Raw genomic sequence first — 20,985 nt, forward strand, 5'->3', positions numbered from 1 at the left:
TCGCTAATAACCAAGCGTCCTGCCAAACCCATTTCAGTCCCAGTCTATTTCCTCGCTGCCCCTTGACACAAACACCCCTGAGTCTCCATCACGCTTTCCTCCTGCTCTGGAAAGCTTAATTGGATGCTGGTTCCAGAGGCAACAGGCACTCCATGGCCCCCAGTGGGACAAGGGCAGCTGGCCTGGAGCCAAAGCCACAGTCAGGCCTCAAGACTCTCCCCCACACTCCCTCCCTCACTGCTTCCCAGCCAGGAGCTTCTTACCTTCATGGTGGGGGGCGCAGTGAGAGGAGGGGACAGTGGCCGGTCTGGGAGGGTCACATCTGAGCTGTTGGCCAGCTCCTGCTTCCTGTGAAGAGACCAAAAAAAAAAAAAAAACAGAAGTGGTGAGCAAGGCCCTGCCCATGCCTTCCCTTTCTGCTCTAAGAGTGGCTGGGCTTGGGAGGCAGCCTCACAGACAATGCAGAAAACCAGAGTTGACTGTCTTCCTTTATTGTGATGTACTAACATCTAAAGACGTGGTTCCTGAGGGATCCACCAGCAGCCCCTGGGAGCTTCTTAGAAAGGTGAGTCCTCAGGTGCAGGCCAGAACCTCCAGGGATGGGGCCCAAGAATCTGTGTTTTAATAAGTTCTCCAGGTGATTCTGATGTACCTGAGGTCTCAGACCCACCAGTCTAAGAGACACAGACTAGGCTGGGGAAGAGGATGGGGCAGGGGTCAATGTGTGGGATTCATTCTCCTTTGGGCCCCTCTATACACACACACACACACACACACACACACACACACACACACAAACAGGCCCAGGCAGGAGAGCTGACCTTGGGAAGCCAGGGAGCTGCAGGTTAAACTTATTTTAGTCCATGTGGGCTAGGACCAGAGAGAGGCAGCTAAACAGAGTTGTGTCACCATGGCAACATGATTGCGACAAGTTCGCGGCTCTCACACACTCCCCACTTCCCATCTGGCCCTTGCCAGTGACCAGGGAGAGCTTGTTTGCTGTCCCATCACCAGGCAGACTGGGGTGGGAAAAGGCTTCGGAGAGAATTACGAAACAGGGCCAGCTGGGCAGAACCTGGGACGTCCCAGAGAGAGAGAGACTCTAGTGTCCAGGACATGCCCTGGCTAAAGCCCAGGAAGGGAACGGAAGGAAAGCATAACAGTGCTGAGAGCCTAAGACCCACAGAGCCATCAAAATGCCCAGCTTTACCAGAAGCAGCCAAGAGAATCAGCCCAACACACATGTCTCACTAAAATGATCAATGGGCCTCCAACTGCCACCTGGGGAGAATGCTTCTGCACCTCTTTCCAGCCAGCAGGGATGACAGCTCCAACCCAAGCCTTCATGAGAGAAGCACACATTCCCTATTCCTGAGCCTAGACTCCCACCCAGCATTCTAGGGGGAAGCACTGTCTGGCTCTGGGGCCCAGTCACCAACACCTCTTAGCCCATGTGACAGGTCCAATCTAACACCTCCTGAGACATCAGGCTGGGCTACAGGACCATGCTACCCTGGCACAACAACCCTTGCCCGCCCAGAAGCCAGCCACCCTTCTCTGTCCTCTGGCCAGAGGACACTGGTGAACATCTGGCTTGGCACAGGATTCACATGACTCCATTAACCTCAACCTTGGCCATGCCCCCTTTCTGCTCCTCCACCTGCCTTCGTCTTAATTTCTTCCTGGACCTTGGTGATGTGACCTATGAGAGAGTTGGAGAGGGGGTTCTCCCCCCTCCTAATCCAAACTGTAACTGGCTCAAGAAACCAGCAGGGCCAAGACTAAGGACATGAACACACACGCACACCCATTCACACTCAGATAAAGAAATGCACCAGCTCCTTCTACCTTGCAGCCACCAGCCTTCCCTTCCATATTTGACCTCAGACATGACCTCCATGGGTCCTATCTGTGGATTCAACAGAGCTGGTCCAGCACAGGCTCCACTCTCCTCAGCCCACTCCCAAGCAGCCACTGCTCCTCCTCCATGGGCCTGGCCCCGAGAAGCAGGAGCTGGGAGGGGAAGGGAGGAAGGACGATCGAGGACAGGGAGCACCATCCTCAAGTCCCTTAAAGTGATAACAGGGTAGCTCCCCTTGGGGCTGGAAGGCTGGCAGGGAAAACCAAGCAAGAGCGGAGGGCAGGCAAGACCCCCACTGAGCACTGGGGTTGTGGCTCAGTGGTAGAGCGCTTGCCTAGCACATGTGAGGCACTGGGTTCGATCCTCAGCCCCACAAAAAATAAATAAATAAATAACATAATTAGTTGTAGTTGTGTCCATCTACAACTAAAAAAAAACTTTTTTTAATACTTAAAAAAAAAAAAGATCCCCACCCAGCAGCCACCAGAATGCTCTGAGCTTAGAAGGATCACTGGCCCACTCCCCTGGAGATAGTTTGTAAACACCTTGATCAACAGCAGCCCAGGCTCTCCAGGAACACAAACCCTAGAGAAGGGCAATGCTGGCAGGTTGTTAACATCACTGGCCAAGGGTTTATGTCCACATCCATAGATCCAGAACTGATATGATTATTGTCCAGAGTCTCTGAGTCCCAAGCAAACGGCCCCCAACACCAACCCTCCCTGGGCTGAGCCCTCTCCCCTGAATCAGCCTGTTTCCCCTGAATGTTGGAAAAACTCCTGGAAGCAGTGAGTGGTAAAGACCATCAAGTGGGAACATAGGGCAGTTTCTGCCAGAAGGGTTTCCCAAGTGACACCTGGGAGCAGGAATGAACACTTGTGGCTAACAACTTCCTGCCAGCTCCAGGGCTGTGTCCAGGTCCCCAGAAAGGAGACCAGGGTGGGCAGAAGGCATGGCTGCTGCCTTCAGAAAGATCAGAACTCAGAGTATGCACAGGCTTTTGGCTACAAATTAAAGTCCACCTTGCCTTGATATCTGAATGGCTTTGAGGGGCACCTGTGGGCTAGTGTGGGCCACACTGCACCATTCCCACTCTTGGCTGCAGCCCTCCCCACTACTTTAGAGTTAACTGCCTGTTAAGGGTTGAAATTGTTCCCCAAAAAGATATGGTGACATCCTCATCCGCAGTACTCATGACTAGGGCCTTATTTGGAAATAAGATCTTTGCATATATAATCAAGATGAGTTCACAGGGGAAGCCTTCAATATGACCAAGGTCCCTATAAGAAGGGAAGGCAACCAGTAAAGGCAAGGACATGTGGAGAGCGCCATGTGATAGTGGAGGCAGAAACTGGAGTGAAGCAACCGCAAGCTGGGAATGCCAAGGATTGGCAGTCACCACCAGAAGCTACAAGAAGCAGCGGGAAGCCAGGCACAATGGCATCCCACTGTAATCCCAGTGGCGCAGGAGGATCATGAGTTCAAAGCTAGCCTCAGCAATTTAGCAAGGCCCTACGCAACTTAGTAAGACCCTTTCTCTAAATAAAATGTTTCAAAAGGGCTGGAGATGTGGCTCAATGGCTAAATGCCCCTGGGTTCAATCCCTAGTACCATTAAAAAAAAAAAAAAAAAAAAAAGAGGAAGAAGCAGCAAGGGAGGACACTGCCCTAGAGTTGTCAGAGGGAGCACAGCAGTGCATGGTAATGACAGCCTTAACAGGAACAATACACAGCCCATGTCCCCAGTTAGTTCTAGCCTTGGTCTCGTGACTGGTACAAAAACAAGAATGTGAAATCCATTGCTATGGTTTAGATATGAGGTGCCTCCCAAAAGCTCATGCATAAGACAATGTAAGAACATTCAGAGGTGAAACGATTGGGCCATGATAACTTTAATCCAATCAGTGAATTAATCCCCAGCTGGATTAACTGACTGGCAACTGAAGGTGGGCAGGGTGTGGCTGGAGGAGGTGGGCACTGGGGGTGCACCTTTGGGATATACATTTTGTATCTCTCTGCTTCCTGACCGTCAGGTGAGCTGCTTCCCTCCGCCACACTCTTCAGCCCCGATGTCCTGCTCAACTCGAGCCCCGAGGAATGGAACCCTCTATGGACTAAGACCTCTGAAACCGTGAGCCCTGAAATAAACTTTTCCTCCCCTAAAATTGCTCTTGTCAGGTCTTCCCGTCACAGAGGCAAAAAAGCTGACTAAAACAACCGTACTTCTGCCCCACCCCTCTGCTCTGATCTGCTGTGCTCGACCTTGTCCTGCCCCAGTCCTCATGACAATGACATTTGCATGTGAGCCACCCTGCTCCCAGGACAGCCAGGCCAGACCTGGCCACCAGCTGGTACAAAGATAAGATAGAGTAAGAGCTGCATGCTCAGTGAAGGGGCAGCCCTTTCTCTCCCACTCAGAAAAACATATCACACACAAGAAAGGGAAATGGTGTGATTATATCAAGGTATAACCTTGAATCTGCTCTCCTTTATGATGAGCAAAAGGTAAATGATTAGCAGAGGGGACAACTTTCGTGTAAGCCACAGTGATCCTGCCATATGTCATGACCCCGAGACTGAAAACCGCCCGTGACCAACCCAGACAGAACTCACACGTGCTCTAAGGACATAGGGTCCCAGATCCAACTAAGGACCCAGAGGGACCCAAAGAGGAGAGGAAGAGGAAATTTGTACACTCAGCTGAAAAAGAGGGCTATGCAGGTGGCTGAATGGGCAGATCAGGGGTCCTGGAGACCCTGAGCTCCTCACTCAGCATCTCTGCCACCCCAGGGCCAGGTGGCGCTGATGCATCCCACTCTGGGATTCTTTCCCTAAAGTATGAAAGATCCTGAGCACATGGGAGGACTCATAGAGGTCAGCAGCGGCCCTGGCCTTTAGCCAAATGCACTCACGAGAAAAGAACCAAAGGGACCTGGAGAAGAAGCTGTGAGAGTCCCTGTGACAACACCTAGGCTTCCAGGGTCCTCACCTCACCCTAGGTGGCTCTGCCGCAGACGCCTGAGGTCATTACAACAGTTCACCATCTCTTACAAGATGCTACACTAGGAATCAAGAGACTCCTACATTCAAGTCTGGCTTTCCCTGAGAGTCTACTGTGTGACCTTGGTTAAGTTACCTCATCTCTCTTTGTTTAAGTCCCTTCGCCTGCAAAGATACAGGTAATAACGTTCTGAGGAATTAAAAGTAATGGCTATAAAATAAAACACAAAGTCCTACATACAAATATAGGCGATGATGATGATGATGATGATGATTATGTATTTCATAAAATGGCGATCTGGTCTCCAAGTGAAAACAAAGAACCAAGGGTTCAGGGCTGTTTAAATCTCTCACAAAAACATTCCTGGCATCTCAATAAGCTCCAGTTCTAGCCCTAGGGATCTACTCCCAGGATTACAATTATTGGTTAATAATCAACAGCAGGAAAAATCCCCACCTAACAGCTCTGGGTCCGGATGTGTGGCCTCCCTGCAGCAGGGGGTTCCTACAAACCTCCAAACTTCCAAACTTCCCTTTTCTGCATCTTTCACCAACACAGCTCCCCAGCCACCCCATCACACACAGCTACTCTATCCCTGGCCTCCCAAATAGCCAATAGAGGAATATGGGCAACCGGACCACTGGGAAGAGCTTCTCGGGAAAACCAAGTGAAAAGGAGAAATAGGATTCACAGAAGCAACCCGAATGTCCATCAACCAATGAATAAATAAGCAAAATACAGTCAATCCTCACAATGAAATATTATCCAGTAATTAAAAGGAATAAAGAAAATCAAGTGCAGCGGCGCACACCTATAATCCCAGTGGCTCAGGAGGCTAAAGCAGGAAGATAACAAGTTTGAGGCCAACCTCAGTCATTTAGCAAGGCCCTAAGCAACTGAGCAAGACCCTGTCTCTAAATAAAAAATAAAAAGGGCTGGGGTTGTGGTTCAGTGGTTAAGCACTCTTGGGTTCAATCTCTGATACCAAAAATTAAAAAAAAAAAAGAATGAAGGGCTTACATATGCTATACTATGGCTGAATCTTGAAAATATATGGTAAGTGAAAGAAGCCGGTCCCAAAGGGCCACATTACTGTATGGTCTCATTTCTATGAAAAGTCTGGATTGAGCAAATCCAGAAACAAAATAGATCTGTGGTTGCCAGGAGCTTGGGGGAGGAGGGCCTAGGGAGCAACTCCTAGTGGAGACAGAGTTTCTCGAGGTGATAAAAATGTTCTGGAACCAGACTGTGGTGATGGTTGTACAACTCTGTGAATAACTTGAAACCTACTGAATTATGTACACATTAAATGGATGAATTATATATATATATCTATATGAATTATATCTCAATTTTAGAAAAAGGAATAAGAAATGGCTGAATGAGCTCCATCTCTGTCATTCCTGCTGCTTAATTTCCTCTCCAGCTGCCTTCTGGTGCCCCCAGGGCCTTGAATGGTGTGGTTGGTCCTGCTTTGTGGTCATGGTAGTGTGGGGGCGGGGAAACAGAACTCAGGAGAGAAGGGCTCTAGCAGGTGGAGGGGGTGGGTCCCAATGCCCTGTTTGATGAGCTTCTTGGGAAAAAGCAGGTGTTGCTCACCTGTTGGCACCTGGCAGGATTGACCTGGGTGTTCCCTCCCACACCAGTGCAGACTCTAAAAGCTCCCCAGAGATTCAAAGCACAATGCGAGACCTTTGGTGATTCAAAACTTCCCAAATGACAACCCCCACCCCCAATTCAATCCCAGGGCACAGAGATCAGCAGACCCTGGGAGAAACCCAGAGATGCTGTCCAATAGCCTAATTACACAGACAGGCCTGGAGAGCCATGGGAGTTGCCCAAAACTGTGCCTCCCTCCTCCTCTCCAAGGAGGCACAGTTTACAAACCAGTTTACACACTCAGGCCAAGTGTGCTGGAAGTGAGAGATCACAGCTCCAGAAGAACTTGTCAGGAAGCACGACTCCTTTATGGACATTACAGCACTTACTGAGTGTTGGGGCCCTTGTGTGAAGGAAGAGGAGAGAGGGAGCTAAAGGGGTCTATGGATCTCCATCAGGAGTGGACAGATAGCAGAAGCCTGGGCTGAGGAGCCAGGAGGTGTGCCAGGCGGATCAGGTGTGGACTCTGCTGCTGGTCTCACCCTGAGCAGCAAGATGCAGCTGCATGTGGGGACCTAGTAGAGGCCTGGGTGAGGTTCTGTGGCTGTAGCATCAAAGAATACGCTGGAAATTGTGGATGTGTAACCGACGTGATTCTGCAATCTGCATTTGGGGTAAAATTGGGGGTTCATAACCCACTTCAATCTAATGTATGAAATATGATATGTCAAGAGCTTTGTAATGTTGTGAACAACCAATAAAAAAAAAAAACTGGGTACAGAGACACTGCCCTTCCCTGGAGGACCCTGAAGCCCTTAACTGGGCCAGAGGTAGGAGGAAAAAGGGCAGTAGCTAAGAGAAGCAGATAAAACAGACCCAACCAGCCTCAGAGAACCAGCCTTGACCTTCAGAGGCCCCTGGAAGAGGATGGCTGGGCCTTGTTCTCCATTATATCTTGGGCAGTGGACCAACCTACCCATGTGGGCAAGCCATCCCTCCTTAGGGAAAAAAAAAAAAAAAGTCTTTGCTGAACAAGCAACTACTAGAGCTGACTAATGCTTTAGTGTTCACACATGAGCAGGTGGTGACTCCAGGGGTTCAGTGTGGGCCCAAAGTCACAGTCAGAAAATGCAAGAGGCAGACCTTACCCTCCAGATTTCTGACCCCGATTCCACTGCTCTTTCCATCACCATTAGAAAGCCAGCTCTGTGCAGCCTGCATGCCACTGCAGGGTGTGAGAGGACACAGGTCAGCAACCCTCTTGGGTCCTCTAAGCTCAAGTTCTTGGGAGACCCGAGGTGGGCTGTGTCTCATCATGGGTGGTGATGTCTGTATTACTGACAAGCATCTGGGAATATGATCCAGGCAGGAGCAGTGAAATGCAGAAACCATCCTGAAAGCACCGCATACCCACATGAAGACCCCACTGACCAGACGTTATGGTGTTAAAAGACATAGAATAAAGTGCCACGGGACAGAGGGAAGAGAGGCCCAGACCTCCTGGGGGAATCAGCTAAGGCACCCAGAGGAGGTAACAGCTGCTCCAGGCCCAGAGGGAAAGGCATTTACTGGGAGAGAAATAGCAAAGGGAGAGATACAGGGCACAGGTGTACAGGGGAAAGCAAATGGCACTGTGGACAGCGGCATCACTTACACAGAGGAAGCACGTGCCTAGCATATGGCAGGCTCTTGGGGGGGCCACTGCCATCAAACAATCTGCAAGGACTTCTCATGTCCTAGGTATTATTCAAAGAGATCCACATATACATCTCATTTCCTACGCACCACAATCCTTTAGAGGACATATTATTTTTTATTTTTTTTTTAAAGAGAGAGTGAGAGAGGAGAGAGAGAGAGAGAGAGAATTTTTAATATTTATTTTTTAGTTCTCAGCGGGCACAACATCTTTGTTGGTATGTGGTGCTGAGGATCGAACCCGGGCCGCACCCATGCCAGGCGAGCGCGCTACCGCTTGAGCCAAATCCCCAGCCCCTAGAGGACATATTATTGATCCTGATTACAGATGAGGAAACTGAGGCTCATCAGTTGCTGAAGCAAGAGATTAAGTAACTTGCACAAGAACATGTCTCTGGAAAGTAGCAGAGAAGACTTGCATCCAGGCAGTCTGACTCCAGAGTACATGACCTTAACCACCATGCTGCAATGCCTCTGAGAAAGAGAAAGGTATCAGCTCGAGCGGCTTCCACATCACACCACTTTACTGAGCAGGACACCTGGAGGCCAGGAGAGGAGAGGAGGCCCCTAGAAAAACTTGTAGGACTAAGAAAGCCAAAAGATAAAGGACAGAAGGGTCAGTGCCCAGGAGGGGTGGTGGGCAAGTCCCCTGCTGTACAAGAGGCTTCATTACTAAGTGCTAAAGAATCCCCTAAGCTGCCGTGTCTGTGCCCTCCAGCCTTCAGGGCACACTGCATCATCTGGAAACTGCCAACTGAGCAGCTTCGCTCACGTGCTCAGCGATTCTGCTTGGCGCTACCTGGCCTCAGTTGAGGGAGCTACATCATGGTCAGAGCAAAGGCAGCCAGCTCCCAAGGTCACAGACAGCATCAGAATCCAACACAAAAGCCCAGAGTCACAAAGATACAGCATATATTGGCACTTTCCCAGCCTGTGAGCCTTTCTTAACCTGGATGTGGAGGGCGTGGGTGCTCATTTTATGATTCACTCAGTTTGGGCGTATGACATTTATCACAATAAAACATCATTTGTAAGTAGGGATAAGTATGTCCTTTCAAATTGTTTTAGGAAATAAAGATAGTTGGGCAGGGGAATGCTGCTCAGTGGCACAGTGCTTGCTTAACATGTGTAAGGCCCTGGGCTGATCCCATACGAGAAAAGAAAAAGGAAATAGAGAGATATTCTTAAGGTTGTCGAGATTTCCCACAACAAACGTCAGACTGACCACATGAATTTATTTCACTTCTTCTGATATAAACAAATATAAATAAATATTTCCCTTAAAATAATAGTAGCAGGAAAAGTGTGAACTGACAAACATAATAGAAGAGAAAAACAGCCCACAGGAGATTATAGGTACTTGGAGGATGGGCAATGGATAGCGCATGGTAACTGCCCTGGCAGAGTGGTGTCCACAGAGGAGAATGTAGTTGAAAAGAGGAGGCTTCACCCTGGAGAACCCCAGGAAGCCTCAAGGTCCCACATCTGACATGCAGCACCAAAAGCTTGGTGGAGAGGAATTGATAGACACTTGAGATGCTAAGCCTTTGGACTCCCATATTACTTCCCTAGCAGTCAAATGATGCTCCCCGCCACCATGATAAATAGAACAAGCTAGGTTCCTCCAATGGAAAGAGAGGCTTCTACCAACCACTGACCACTGCCCCATCACCCCTGCATGGAAGCCCACAGGCAGCAAGTCAGCCCACCCACACAGAGCTCACAATCCACTTCCTAGAGTCTCGTTCTTGGGTACAGAGAGGAAAACCAAGGTGCAGACATTTGACAGCCAAGGCTCCGACGTGAAGAAGAGACACCAAAGTAAACAAGAGGACCCTGAAGGAAACAGCCAATGCAAGGAATCCATGGAAACTTCAAAACACAGCAGAAACTAATATCATCAGAGAGATGAAACAAAATTTTACATCCATGACACAAGGAAAGAATGTTATAAAACCAGAATGGTGGGTTGGGGTTGTGGCTCAGTGGTAGAGGGTTTGCCTAGCACATGTGAAGCACTGGATTCGATTCTCAGCACTGCATATAAATAAACTTTTTAAAGAAACAGAATGGTCAGGATACAAGAAAGAGATGTTAGGAATTGAAAATATGACTGGAAGACTTAGTTGAGGAAGTCTACCAATAAAAGACAGAAATGGGGGGCTGAGGATATAGCTCAGTGGCCAAGGCTGGATTCAATCTCCAAGACTGCACAAAATAAATAAAAGAAATTTGGAAAATAAAAATATCAGAGGATCCAATATCTGACCAACAAAAGTTCCAGAAAGAGGTAATAGAGAAAAGGGAGGGAAGCTGTAGTAGCTAGTATCCAAAGTTGGCCTTCTGATGAGCCATGTGTCTTGATATTGATGTCCTGTGTGGTCCCCTTCCCCTGAATCTGGGCTAGCCCTGCGACTTCAGTTTTGATCAACAGAAGGGGATGGAAATAGCATTACTTAACTTCCATGGCTGAGTCATAAGAACTTTTGCAACTTCCACTTGATCTCTAGGAACATTTGCTCTAGGGGAAACAAGCCAGCATATAAAAAAAAAAAAAAATCTGAGATTACCATGTCACATGGAGAAGCTGCATAGAGAGAGATGCTCAGCCAACTCCCAGATGTTCCAGACATCCCAGTTCCTGCACATGAGGAAAGCATCTTGGCCATTTCAGGCCCAACAGATGCCACAAAGAGAACCTGGGAATCAAGCCAGAGCCCAGGCCACCAACATATGGCCCCAGTAGAGCATCCCAGCCATCTCTAACCATCTGAGCCACACGAGATGAGGTCCCAGACATTGTGAAAGCATCCATCTTCAGTGTACCCTTGCTGAATTCCTAACCCAAGGAATTTTGGCATAAAATTTCACTATAACAGAAGCAAATTATCCGAGAAACAGTACAAGAACATTTTCCAAAACTGAAGGTCTTGAGTCTCTCAAATCACCAAGTACTCAGCACAATAAATGACATAAGATCCACCCAAAACATTGTCATGGAATTTCAGAACATGCAGGTAAATGAAAACTCTTCAGCAACTCCAAAGAACAAGTACAAATTACACACCATATACATAGGAATGGAAAGGTACACATCACTAGACTTTCCAACAGCAATTCTAGGATCTAGTATGCAATAATGTAATAACCTTCAAAATTATTTAAACCTAAAATTCTATACCCAGGCAAACTATCAACCAAGTATGAGAGTAGAATAAAGATATTCTGATATATTCAAGAACTCAAACACTTTGCCCTCTTGTACCCTTTAGTGGGAGGCAACTGTTAAAAAATAACCACTACAGAAAGTTCTGGTAGTGAGGTCTCCTGGTGGAAAGAATGGAATGGACAAGATTTCTACCAGGTGCAAGCTTTGCTTTTTGTTTGGCTTTGTTTCGTTACTATGGATTGAATCCAGGGGCCCTCTATCACTAAGCTACATTCCCAGACCCACCTCTGTTTTTGAGACAGTCTTGCTAAGTTGCCCATGCTGGCCTGGAACTTTTGATCCTCCTGCCTCAACCTCCCAAATTGCTGGGATTACAGACATGTGCCACTGTTTCGAGCAGATGCCAGCTTTGGGGTCAGGGAAAACTATTTAAGGAATTATGGAAGGATACATATAAATAATTAAAAAAAGAAAAAAGAAAGATATGTACATAGAAAACCATGTTATGTTGGAAACACCAGTTAATCATTAACTCCAAAAAAAAAGTGAAAAGTAAACATAATTATAGCATGCTCCATGACTCTACAATAAAAAATATTTATACAGTCACAATAAGAAACATTGACTACTGAATTGAACCAAAAAATGGTGCCACTAGGAGGATATAGTGCACACTAAGGGGTCCATGTCTTGGCTGAATTCCTGGTTAAACCCAAAGAGAAAGGAGCCACCCTGCAAAGGGCCCAGCACAGGGGTATGTTCAACCATCCATGCTTAGAAATCACTCATCAGTCCGTTAGTCACTCTATCACTGGGCCGACTGGCTCTTCTAGCTAAGCCACCACTCCACTCCACTCTCTGTCTCTCAACCCTTGACTCTTCTGAATAAGTTAGAACTCAGTGACATACCAGATGAGGGGGCTTTGTTAATTGGTTCAAACTAAATAACATCCTCAGTAGAAGAGATCAAAGCATTTCAAGGTGAATGTGTCTGGTCTAGTCCATTAATCGTGTTATTCCCTATCTATGAAAAACAAACACTGGGTGTGTAGCTCGGGAGTAGAGTGCTTGCCTAACGTGAGCAAAGCCCTGGGTTTAATCTCCAGCACTGCAGAAGAAAAAAAGAAGAAGACAAACACTCAAACACTTGGAACTGTTTTTCCAATACTGCGACAGGGCATGTGGCCCATCCTCATTCTTGCCCTTTCTTGCCTGGGACCATGCTTTATATTGGAAGGTAAATGTTAAGGACAAGGGGTTCCAACTGTGGCCAAGCAACAAAGCACAGCTGACTGGGTCCACAGGGACCAGGCCTGCCATCTCATCTCAATGACACTCTAATCTGACATACAAAATGAGTCAAATCTAGTGATGTCAAAACTCTGTTTCCTCCCAATGTTGGCCTCTTTCTTGAGGACTTCAAGAAAGGAAGGATACAATAACTGTGAGAGCCTCCAGGACCACACTGGAAGCTGGGCCTGACCCTGTGCTACTACATGGCTGCAGGGTTCAGAAGGGGGGCTTGGCAGGTTGGAGGGTCAATGACTAAGCAAGATCTCCAGCTGATGAGCAGAAACCTAATGGCCCAGCCAGGCTGACCTCTGACCCAGTGAGAGCAGAGGCTCCTGCCTCACTCTTTGGCAGGTCTCTCACGTGCACCCTGACCACTGGCTGGCCCAGCACAGTGCCTAGCACTGAATGAACTGGAAAATGAAAAATCAAATGGAAAGTTATAGATTATAAGAGATAGAAGGCTAAACTGAGATACTACCTCCACTGCAATTGGTCTGTTTACTGTTGCTTCTTTGGCTGACCTCAACTCTCTGATCAAGAGTGAGACAAAACTGACCCATGTCCCCACCAGTTTGATGTTACTGAAGTCACATGATTTCTCACCTTAGATTTCTCCTCTGGATAATTATTATTATTATTATTATTATTATTATTATTATTATTATTCATCATCATCATCATCATCATCTAGTTAATATTTATTTAGTACTACACTAAACTCAAATTTATTTCACTTAATCTTCTCAGCAAACCTATGCAGTATATACAGAATTATTCTCCCATTTTCTCCCATTACAGGCTCAGTAGCTCATGCCTGTAATCCCAGCAACACAGGAGATTGAAGTAAGAGGATCACAAGTTTGAGCCAAACCTGGACAACTTAGCAAAAGCCTGTCTCAAAATAAAAAAAAAAAAAACAGACTGCGGGGATAGGAAAGGTAGCAGAATACAACAGTCACTAATATGACATTATGTAAAAATGTGAATATGTAACAGATGTGATTCTGCAATCTGTATTTGGGGTGAAAATGGGAGTTCAAAACACAATTTGAGTCAAATGTATGAAAGATGATATATCATGAGCTATGTAATGATTTCAATAATCAATAAAAAAAACAGACTGGGATGTATTTCAGTGGTAAAATGCCTCTGGGTCCAATCCCCAGTGCAAAAAGAAAAAAAGAAAGAATTATTCTCTGATTTTATAGATGAAGAAACTGAAGTACAGAGATTCAGACTTGTGAATGTTTCCACAGCAAGTAAGCGTCAGAGCTGGCATTCTAAGGGGCCCTGGAGAGTGAGTTCTGCAGAGCTCTCCTCTGATGTGGTCTGCTAAGGCACTGGGGTCATTCACTAACCTCTCTGTGTCAAAAAGGGTAGTTCAAGGACCTCAGGAGCATCTTCCTGGACAAACCTGAGGTCCAAAAGCAGCACGGCTTGGGAAAGCACCTGAGGTGCACACTGTTTTGTTTTGTTTTGTTGTTGTTGTTTAAGAAAAAAAAATATTTTTTCATTTGCTAAATGCCTACCAAAAAAATCTTTTCAAATACAAATAACCTATTCTTGAAATGTTTAAAAAGATACCATCAAGTAAGAGGCTACCATTCTTTTTCTGATTTTTAAATCTTCCTTGTCAATATTAATATATACTCATTGGGGGAAAAATCTTCAGAGAATCCAGAGGCATCAAATGAAGTGCTCTGGGTGTGAGGAGGGGCCCTGCCACAGCTGCCTTCTGCTCTTCTAGGGTGGCACATTAAACCACAGCACTAGACCCCGGGGAGCAGCCCCTGCACCTGCCACAGGGAGTCAGGGATGGGAAGAGGCTGGTGTTTTGGGCTTCGTGCTCGATCGTTTCCAGCTGCCCTGGCCATTTAAGTAACGAGATGATGCATCAACGTCAATAACTCTGGATGGGTCTGTCCACGAACACAGCATTGTTCTCCCTAGGGGCCCCAAAGTCAACCTCAGCAGGCAGCTGGAGCCACTAAGAATTAAAAGCCTCGGCCCAGGCCGCTGCCTTCCCCTCCCAGACCCATTCCCTGCCCCAGTTTGCAAGACTCAATGTTGACAAAAAGAGGCCACTCCTAGGACAGCCAAAAAATCATCCAAGGCCACTTAAGCCCATGGATGTGAAACTCAGTGCATGCAATGGATCAGAAGCAGCCAAAGGGGGAGAACACAGAGCCTCTTCCTGCTGAAGGAACCTCACTACAGCCTCAAGACTCAGTGGGGCACCTGGCTTCATCTTTGTTGACCTTCATCCAACATGCTCCAAGCACACCGGTCCAGCCCCCTGCACGTCAGCTAGCTCCTGTGGAGTTTTGGTGACTATTTGCTTAAAAAAAAAAAAAAAAAAACTTAAAAGAGCTTGAGTCAGTGTCCCATGAGAAAGCATAATGAGAACTTTTTAGCCAGATCCTTCCAGAAATGTGTCTATTTGCACTACTCAGAGGGCATGGACTGTCTTACCCTTCTCTATACAACACACATCATTCAAGGCAGCACCCTACCCTGTGGACCCTCAAAATGATCATGCACAGACTATATTTGTGCAATTGTCCCTTGTCCCTGAGTATCTGTAAGGACTTGGAACCAGGGCTCCTCCCCCTCCTCCCACCAAAATCTACAGAGACTCAAGTCCCTTATCTAAAATGGCAAATTAAGGCAGGGATGTAGCTCAATGGTACAGTGCTTGTTTAGCATGCACAAGACCCTGGGTTCAATCCCCAGGACCAAAAAGAAAAATATAGAATTTGGGGTGGGGGTGAAGCTTAATGGTAGAGTGTGTGCTCAGCATGTTTGAGGCCCAGAGTTCAATCCCCAACATAAAAAAGCATATTATTTGCCTATTAACCTATATACATCCTCCCAAATACTTTAAACCATCTCTAGTTTACTTATACAATATACATATACAATGCAAATGCTACATAAATAGTTGTTGTTAAATTGTTTAAGGACTAATGAGAAGAAAAAAACCTGTAAATGATCAGAACAATTGTTTTCTGAATATTTTTGATCCATGGTTGGCCAAATCCAGGGATGCAGTACCCACAGATTTGGAGGGCCAAGGTACAATTTGCATGCAGTGACGACAGGACTGACAGTTTCTTCTCCTATAAACATGAGTCAGCTGAGGCTCAACAAAGGTCCAATGATTGGCTAAAGGAAGCACGGTTAGTCCACAGAGGAACTAGTCTTCAAATTCAAGAACTCTGATTCCAAACTGTGGCTGAGCCATCCTGCTTACAGAGGGAGAGAGGGAGGGAGGGAGGGAGGGAGAGAGGGAAGGAAGGAAGGAAGGAAGGAAGGAAGGAAGGAAGGAAGGAAGGAAGGAAGGGAGGGAGGGACGGACGGACGGACTGACTGACTAATGGCCCCCTCTGGCCCCCTCCTCTGCATTCTCTCAGCCCTACAGCAAGCCCTGGAATTCATTACACTCAGTGTTCTCTGTCCCATTGAGTCATGCCAAGTGAGGGTGGTTCTCAGTTGCAATGGTTCAAACTAGACACCTCCGGAGGACCTCATCCTGTGCTTCTCCTAACCCTACCCCCCCACACACACCTCTAACAGAATTGAATAATCAATTCCTGACTGGTCAAGCAAAGGACATGTCCATTCTTACTGGAGGGAGAAGAGTAGCAGAGATTGAGTCCAACAGGAGCCCACAGTCCACCTAGGCCAGGGGGTGCCCACAGTGGCCCTTCCAGTTCTTACTGTTGCCCAGAGGTTGATTGAAGTCTCCCAGCCCCCTGTTGGTCTCTTCTGCATCTCTCTGGACAAGAGGGTGAGCAGAAACCAGACAGAAAGGGCCACCCACCCACCTTTCTGGGTCAGAAACTCAGAGGCCACGTTAGTGAGGCCCCAGGCCACACGGCAGCCACATGGCAGCCACACCGGGATTCTATGCCAAAATTCCTGCAGCCGCCAGCATCAGGGCTGACTAATGCCCAAAGCTCAAAAGCCAGCTCCAAAAGGAAGCAACATTTTTATCCTGCTCTGAGCTGCAGATGGGCTATATACATGGGATTTTTAAAAATATTTTTGTTTTGCAGATTTACAGAACAGAGGGGAGTGGGGGAAAAACAAAGAAAACCAGTGCAGAGGGCAGAAAGGGAGAGAAGAGAAAGAGAGAATCTGGATGGAGTGGGAAACGGAGGAAAAGGCAGATTTTGGAAGCTTTTAGATGGAAGACACTTCGCTCCCCATCAGGGCCAAAATGCATCAATTAAAAGGCTGCCCAGCTGGAGAAGGCCCAGCAGGCAGGCGGCACACGGGGAACAGAGGCCTGAGGGAGGAACGGCAATAAGAACCACGCAAGGGGCTGAGCCAGGTAGCTGGCTCCTTCCAGAACCCTGATGAAAATGTCAAGAACAGAGGAGAGCCCTGAATGTTCCCTGGGTGTCCCCTTGAGGGGACTGTGCACAGGGTCCATACAGGAAGTGCTTTCATGCCACTGTTAGTAGACTCAGAACAGACCCCACTACTCCCTCACAGCTGGCAGGTCAGCCCTTGAGTGCCCCTCCCCAAATAAGGCCATCAGAGCCCCACCCAAAAGGCCATTCCCTCAAGCTCTGAGCCCCTCCCATATGGCCTCCCCAGGCCACAGATCTTGAAATAAAGAGAGAACAGGCCAGGGCCACACCTGTAACCCCAGTGACTCAGGGGGCTGAGGCCGGAGGATCACAAGTTCTAGGCCAGCCTCAGCAACTTAGTGAGACACTGTCTCAACATAAAATAAAAGGAAGTTAAGGATGTGGCTAGGTGGTAGAGCACTTGGCTAGCATGTGTAACACCTGCCTAGCATGTGTGAAGCCCTGGGCTCAATCCCAAGTACTGCAAAAATAAAGAAGCTAAATTAAAAGGGCTGGGGGCTGTAATTCTCTGGTAGAGTGTCTGCCCAGAATGCATTAGGCCCTGGGTTCCATCCCAGCACCACAAAAGAAAAAAGAGGATAGAGGTGATCCTTCTAGGATGCTTCATTCAAGCTTGTTTCTTGTCCATTTTTTACCTCCTGATCCATATGAGCTCAATAGAGGAAGAGGGTTCGAGCCACTTTAACATACACAGACCAAGGTGGCCCTGCAGTCAACCCCATAAGACAAGCTGCCTGAGGCCTCCCTTTACCCCACCTCTCAAGACACTATTAGGGACAGTCGTGGTAGGGACCTTCATTAAGAGCCCAAAGAGCAACTAAGTCCCACATTTCTTCCCCTCGAGTGTCTGGCATTCACTCAGTGAATACTTATAAAACGCCCACTCACAGTGCTAACCTCTGGGGACATGACCTGATAAGTCATGTTAGAGCACCCACTTCCCTCATCCAAGGCCTCCAGGTCATCACTAAGTCCTCACCACCTCCCTAGTCTCCTCCCACTACTGCACCCCCCCCATGCCACTCATCACTCACTTGGACAATGGAATCTACATCCTAACCCATCTCCATCCCTTGCACACCCCTCAATCCATTCTCCAAGGAAGGAGACACGGTGACCATTCTAAAATGAAAAGCTGATCACACCCACTGGGATGACCATAATTGAAAACAAAAACAGAAAATAACAAGTGTTGGCAAGGATATGGAGAAACTGGAACACTCACACATGGCTGCGGGAATGTAAAATGGTGCCATCTCTCTGGAAAACAGTTGGGCAGCTCCTCAAAAAGGTGAACCTAGTTACCACGTGAGCCAGCAACTCCACTCCAAAAGAACTGAAAACAGGTGTTCAAACAAAAATGTGTACATGAACATTCATGGCAACACTCTTCACAGTAGCCAAAACGTGGAAACAACCCAAATGTCCACTGATGGGTGAATGAACAAACAAAATGTGGTGTAGCCACACAATGGAATAGTATTCAGCCTTAAAAAGGCACAAAGTGCTGATACACACTACAACGTGAATAAACCTTGAAAATATCATGCTAAGGGAAGAAAGTCAGACACAAAAGATCATATGTTGTATGATTCCATTTAGTATGAAATACCCAGAAAAGGCATATCCATAGAGACAGAAAATAGAGGGGTGATTGCCTGTGGGTAGGGAGAATGCCTGCTAATAGGTATAGCATCCCTGTTTGAATAATGAAAAAGTTCTGAGATGGGTGGGTGGTGGGTGGGTCATGTGACATCATGAATGTATTGATTGCCACTGAATTATACATTTTAAAATGGGAAGTTATATGTTATGTTTTACCAAAATTTTAAGAGAGAGACAGAAGGTGCAAAATTAGCCAGAGGAGAGGAGCCTGGCCAGAGTGGCCATTATCACCATTGCACTCATAACCATTTTCTAACTCCAGGGAGGACTGGTCTTCCCCAGGAACTCGGCTCTTGTTCTGAACCCCACTGGTATTCATTCAGGCTTGTTTCTTGTCCATTTTTACCTCCTGATCCTTATGATAAGCCCTGGGGACAGGGCTTTCCCTCTCATTTCATCCTCAGAATCCATATTCTTTTATGATCTACACTGGGCAAACAAGTATACTGATTCTCTGAAAAATGAGCTAACTTATCCATAAGCTAGAAAACCAGAATTTGAACCCAGGCCGCCTGATTCCCAGGGCTCACACACCCACTGTTTTTTTCAACTTCTTTTTTTTTTTCTGGTCTGTGGGCTTTTTAAAAAATTTTTATTTTTAGACGTTCATGAGAGTAGAGTGTATTTTGACATATTACACATACATGGAGTATAACTTAATTCTAATTAGGATCCCATACTTTTTTCAGTTGTAGAAGGACACAATCTCTTTATTTTTTTATTTTTTTAATGTGGTGCTGAGACTCGAACCCAGTGCCTCACACATGCTAGGCAAGCGCTCTACCACTGAGCCACAACCTCAGCCCCAAGATTCCATTCTTACAGTTGTATATAATGTGGAGTTTTACTGATTGTGTATTCATATATAAACACAGGAAGGTCATATCCAATGCATTCTATTGTCTTTCCTATTCCCATTCTCCTTTCCCTTCCTTCATACCCCCTTTGTCTAATTCTATTCTTCCCTCCCCCATCCTTATTATGTGTTGGTCTGTAGGGTGTTTTTCACTTTTTAAAAAAAATATGAGGAAACACACATAACAAAATTTGCCATCTTTTTTTAAATATCTTTTTAGTTGTTTATAGACCTTTATTTACTTATATGTGATGATGAGAATCAAACGCAGTGCCTCACTCAAGCCAGGCAAGTGTGCTACCGCTGAGCCTCAACCCCAGCCCCCAAATTTGCCATCTTAACCATTTTAAAGTGTACAATTCAGTGACATTAAGTATAGTCACAATGTTGGGCAATTATCCCCACTATCTGATTCCATCTCACTATCCAGTTCCCACTTGGCCCACGATCTATAGACAAAAACAAATGTTGACATGATATAAAATACATGGGTGTGCACAAATATACATAAAAACTGATAGGAAACAAAGATTTTAGAGATTTTCCTTGAATAATGGACCTCTGAAAATAAAAAGCAGGAAAAAACAAATAGAGGGCTAAAAAAATTCCAGTTACACAAAACAAGACTAATCAGAACAAAATATATCCATTTAGTTGCACAGGATTAAAGGTGAATTCACTAGGCAAACCATGAACTCAAAAAGAAAAAAGAAAAAAAGAAGTTCTGGAAAAAAAAAATGAAAATGACACAGCTGTAATTCCTCTAGCGAAGGAGAACACGGAACATCTATATCAGACCAGAGTGCATTTTTTGAATCAGATTAGTCAGTCCAGATATTTAAAGAATGTGGGAGCTCATGAGGTCCTCAGCAAGAAGTTCTCAATGTAAAGAAGATGTGTACATATTGGATCTTTCCATTTTCACTTCCCTGTGCCCACTGGAGAAAAGAGGAAACCCCACAGGAAGTAGAGCACCCCCTGACATTCCCAGGCCTGTCCTATCCTGAAGCTGTGTCTCTGTGATTTGGGGTAATGCCTGCCTGCATTATTCCCAAAACAGAATGTAAACTTCTTAAGTGCCCTCAAAAGGTCCAGGATCTGGCCTAGTCAGGCTTCCCAGGTCCCCTTTGTCTGTCTCTCCTATTCTCTAGCATTTAGGGAGGAACTTACTGAGAGGGCAGAATCCGAGAGTCCAAGAACAGATAAAACAGCCATTTATGTCCCACTTGGATTTAAAAGTAGCATTTTTCCTCTGATGTTAAACCAGTTTTGGACAATTGCCTTGCATCTTACATTCCAGATGCAAGCCTCAAGAGATATCTGGCAGAAAAATAAGAAGGAAGGAAAGCTGGCATTTTCAGTATGAGAGGCAAAGGGCGTTAAATATGGCATCCTGGCCCAAAGAGATGGAAGGTACCCCTTTACCTTAGGCATGAATTAGGAGCCTCAAGTGAGGTCCCAAGGTTTT

General features: G+C 46.4%; 1 protein-coding gene across 2 annotated transcripts in view; it reads right to left on the reverse strand.

Moving 5' to 3' along the window:
* RAP1GAP2 (RAP1 GTPase activating protein 2) overlaps positions 1–20,985 on the reverse strand; it is a 136,492-nt gene that overhangs the window by 99,590 nt on the left and 15,917 nt on the right. For both annotated transcript variants that reach the window (XR_014019378.1, XM_081271606.1), the window contains exon 2: positions 264–348. Coding sequence is in view for 1 of the 2 variants with exons in the window: in XM_081271606.1 (XP_081127732.1) it covers positions 264–348 (85 nt within the window). In the remaining variant the exon portion in view is untranslated. The remainder of the gene's footprint in view (positions 1–263; positions 349–20,985) is intronic.

The sequence above is a fragment of the Spermophilus citellus genome (genome assembly GCF_964194105.1).
Source record: "Spermophilus citellus genome assembly, chromosome: 17".
Taxonomy (NCBI): domain Eukaryota; kingdom Metazoa; phylum Chordata; class Mammalia; order Rodentia; family Sciuridae; genus Spermophilus; species Spermophilus citellus.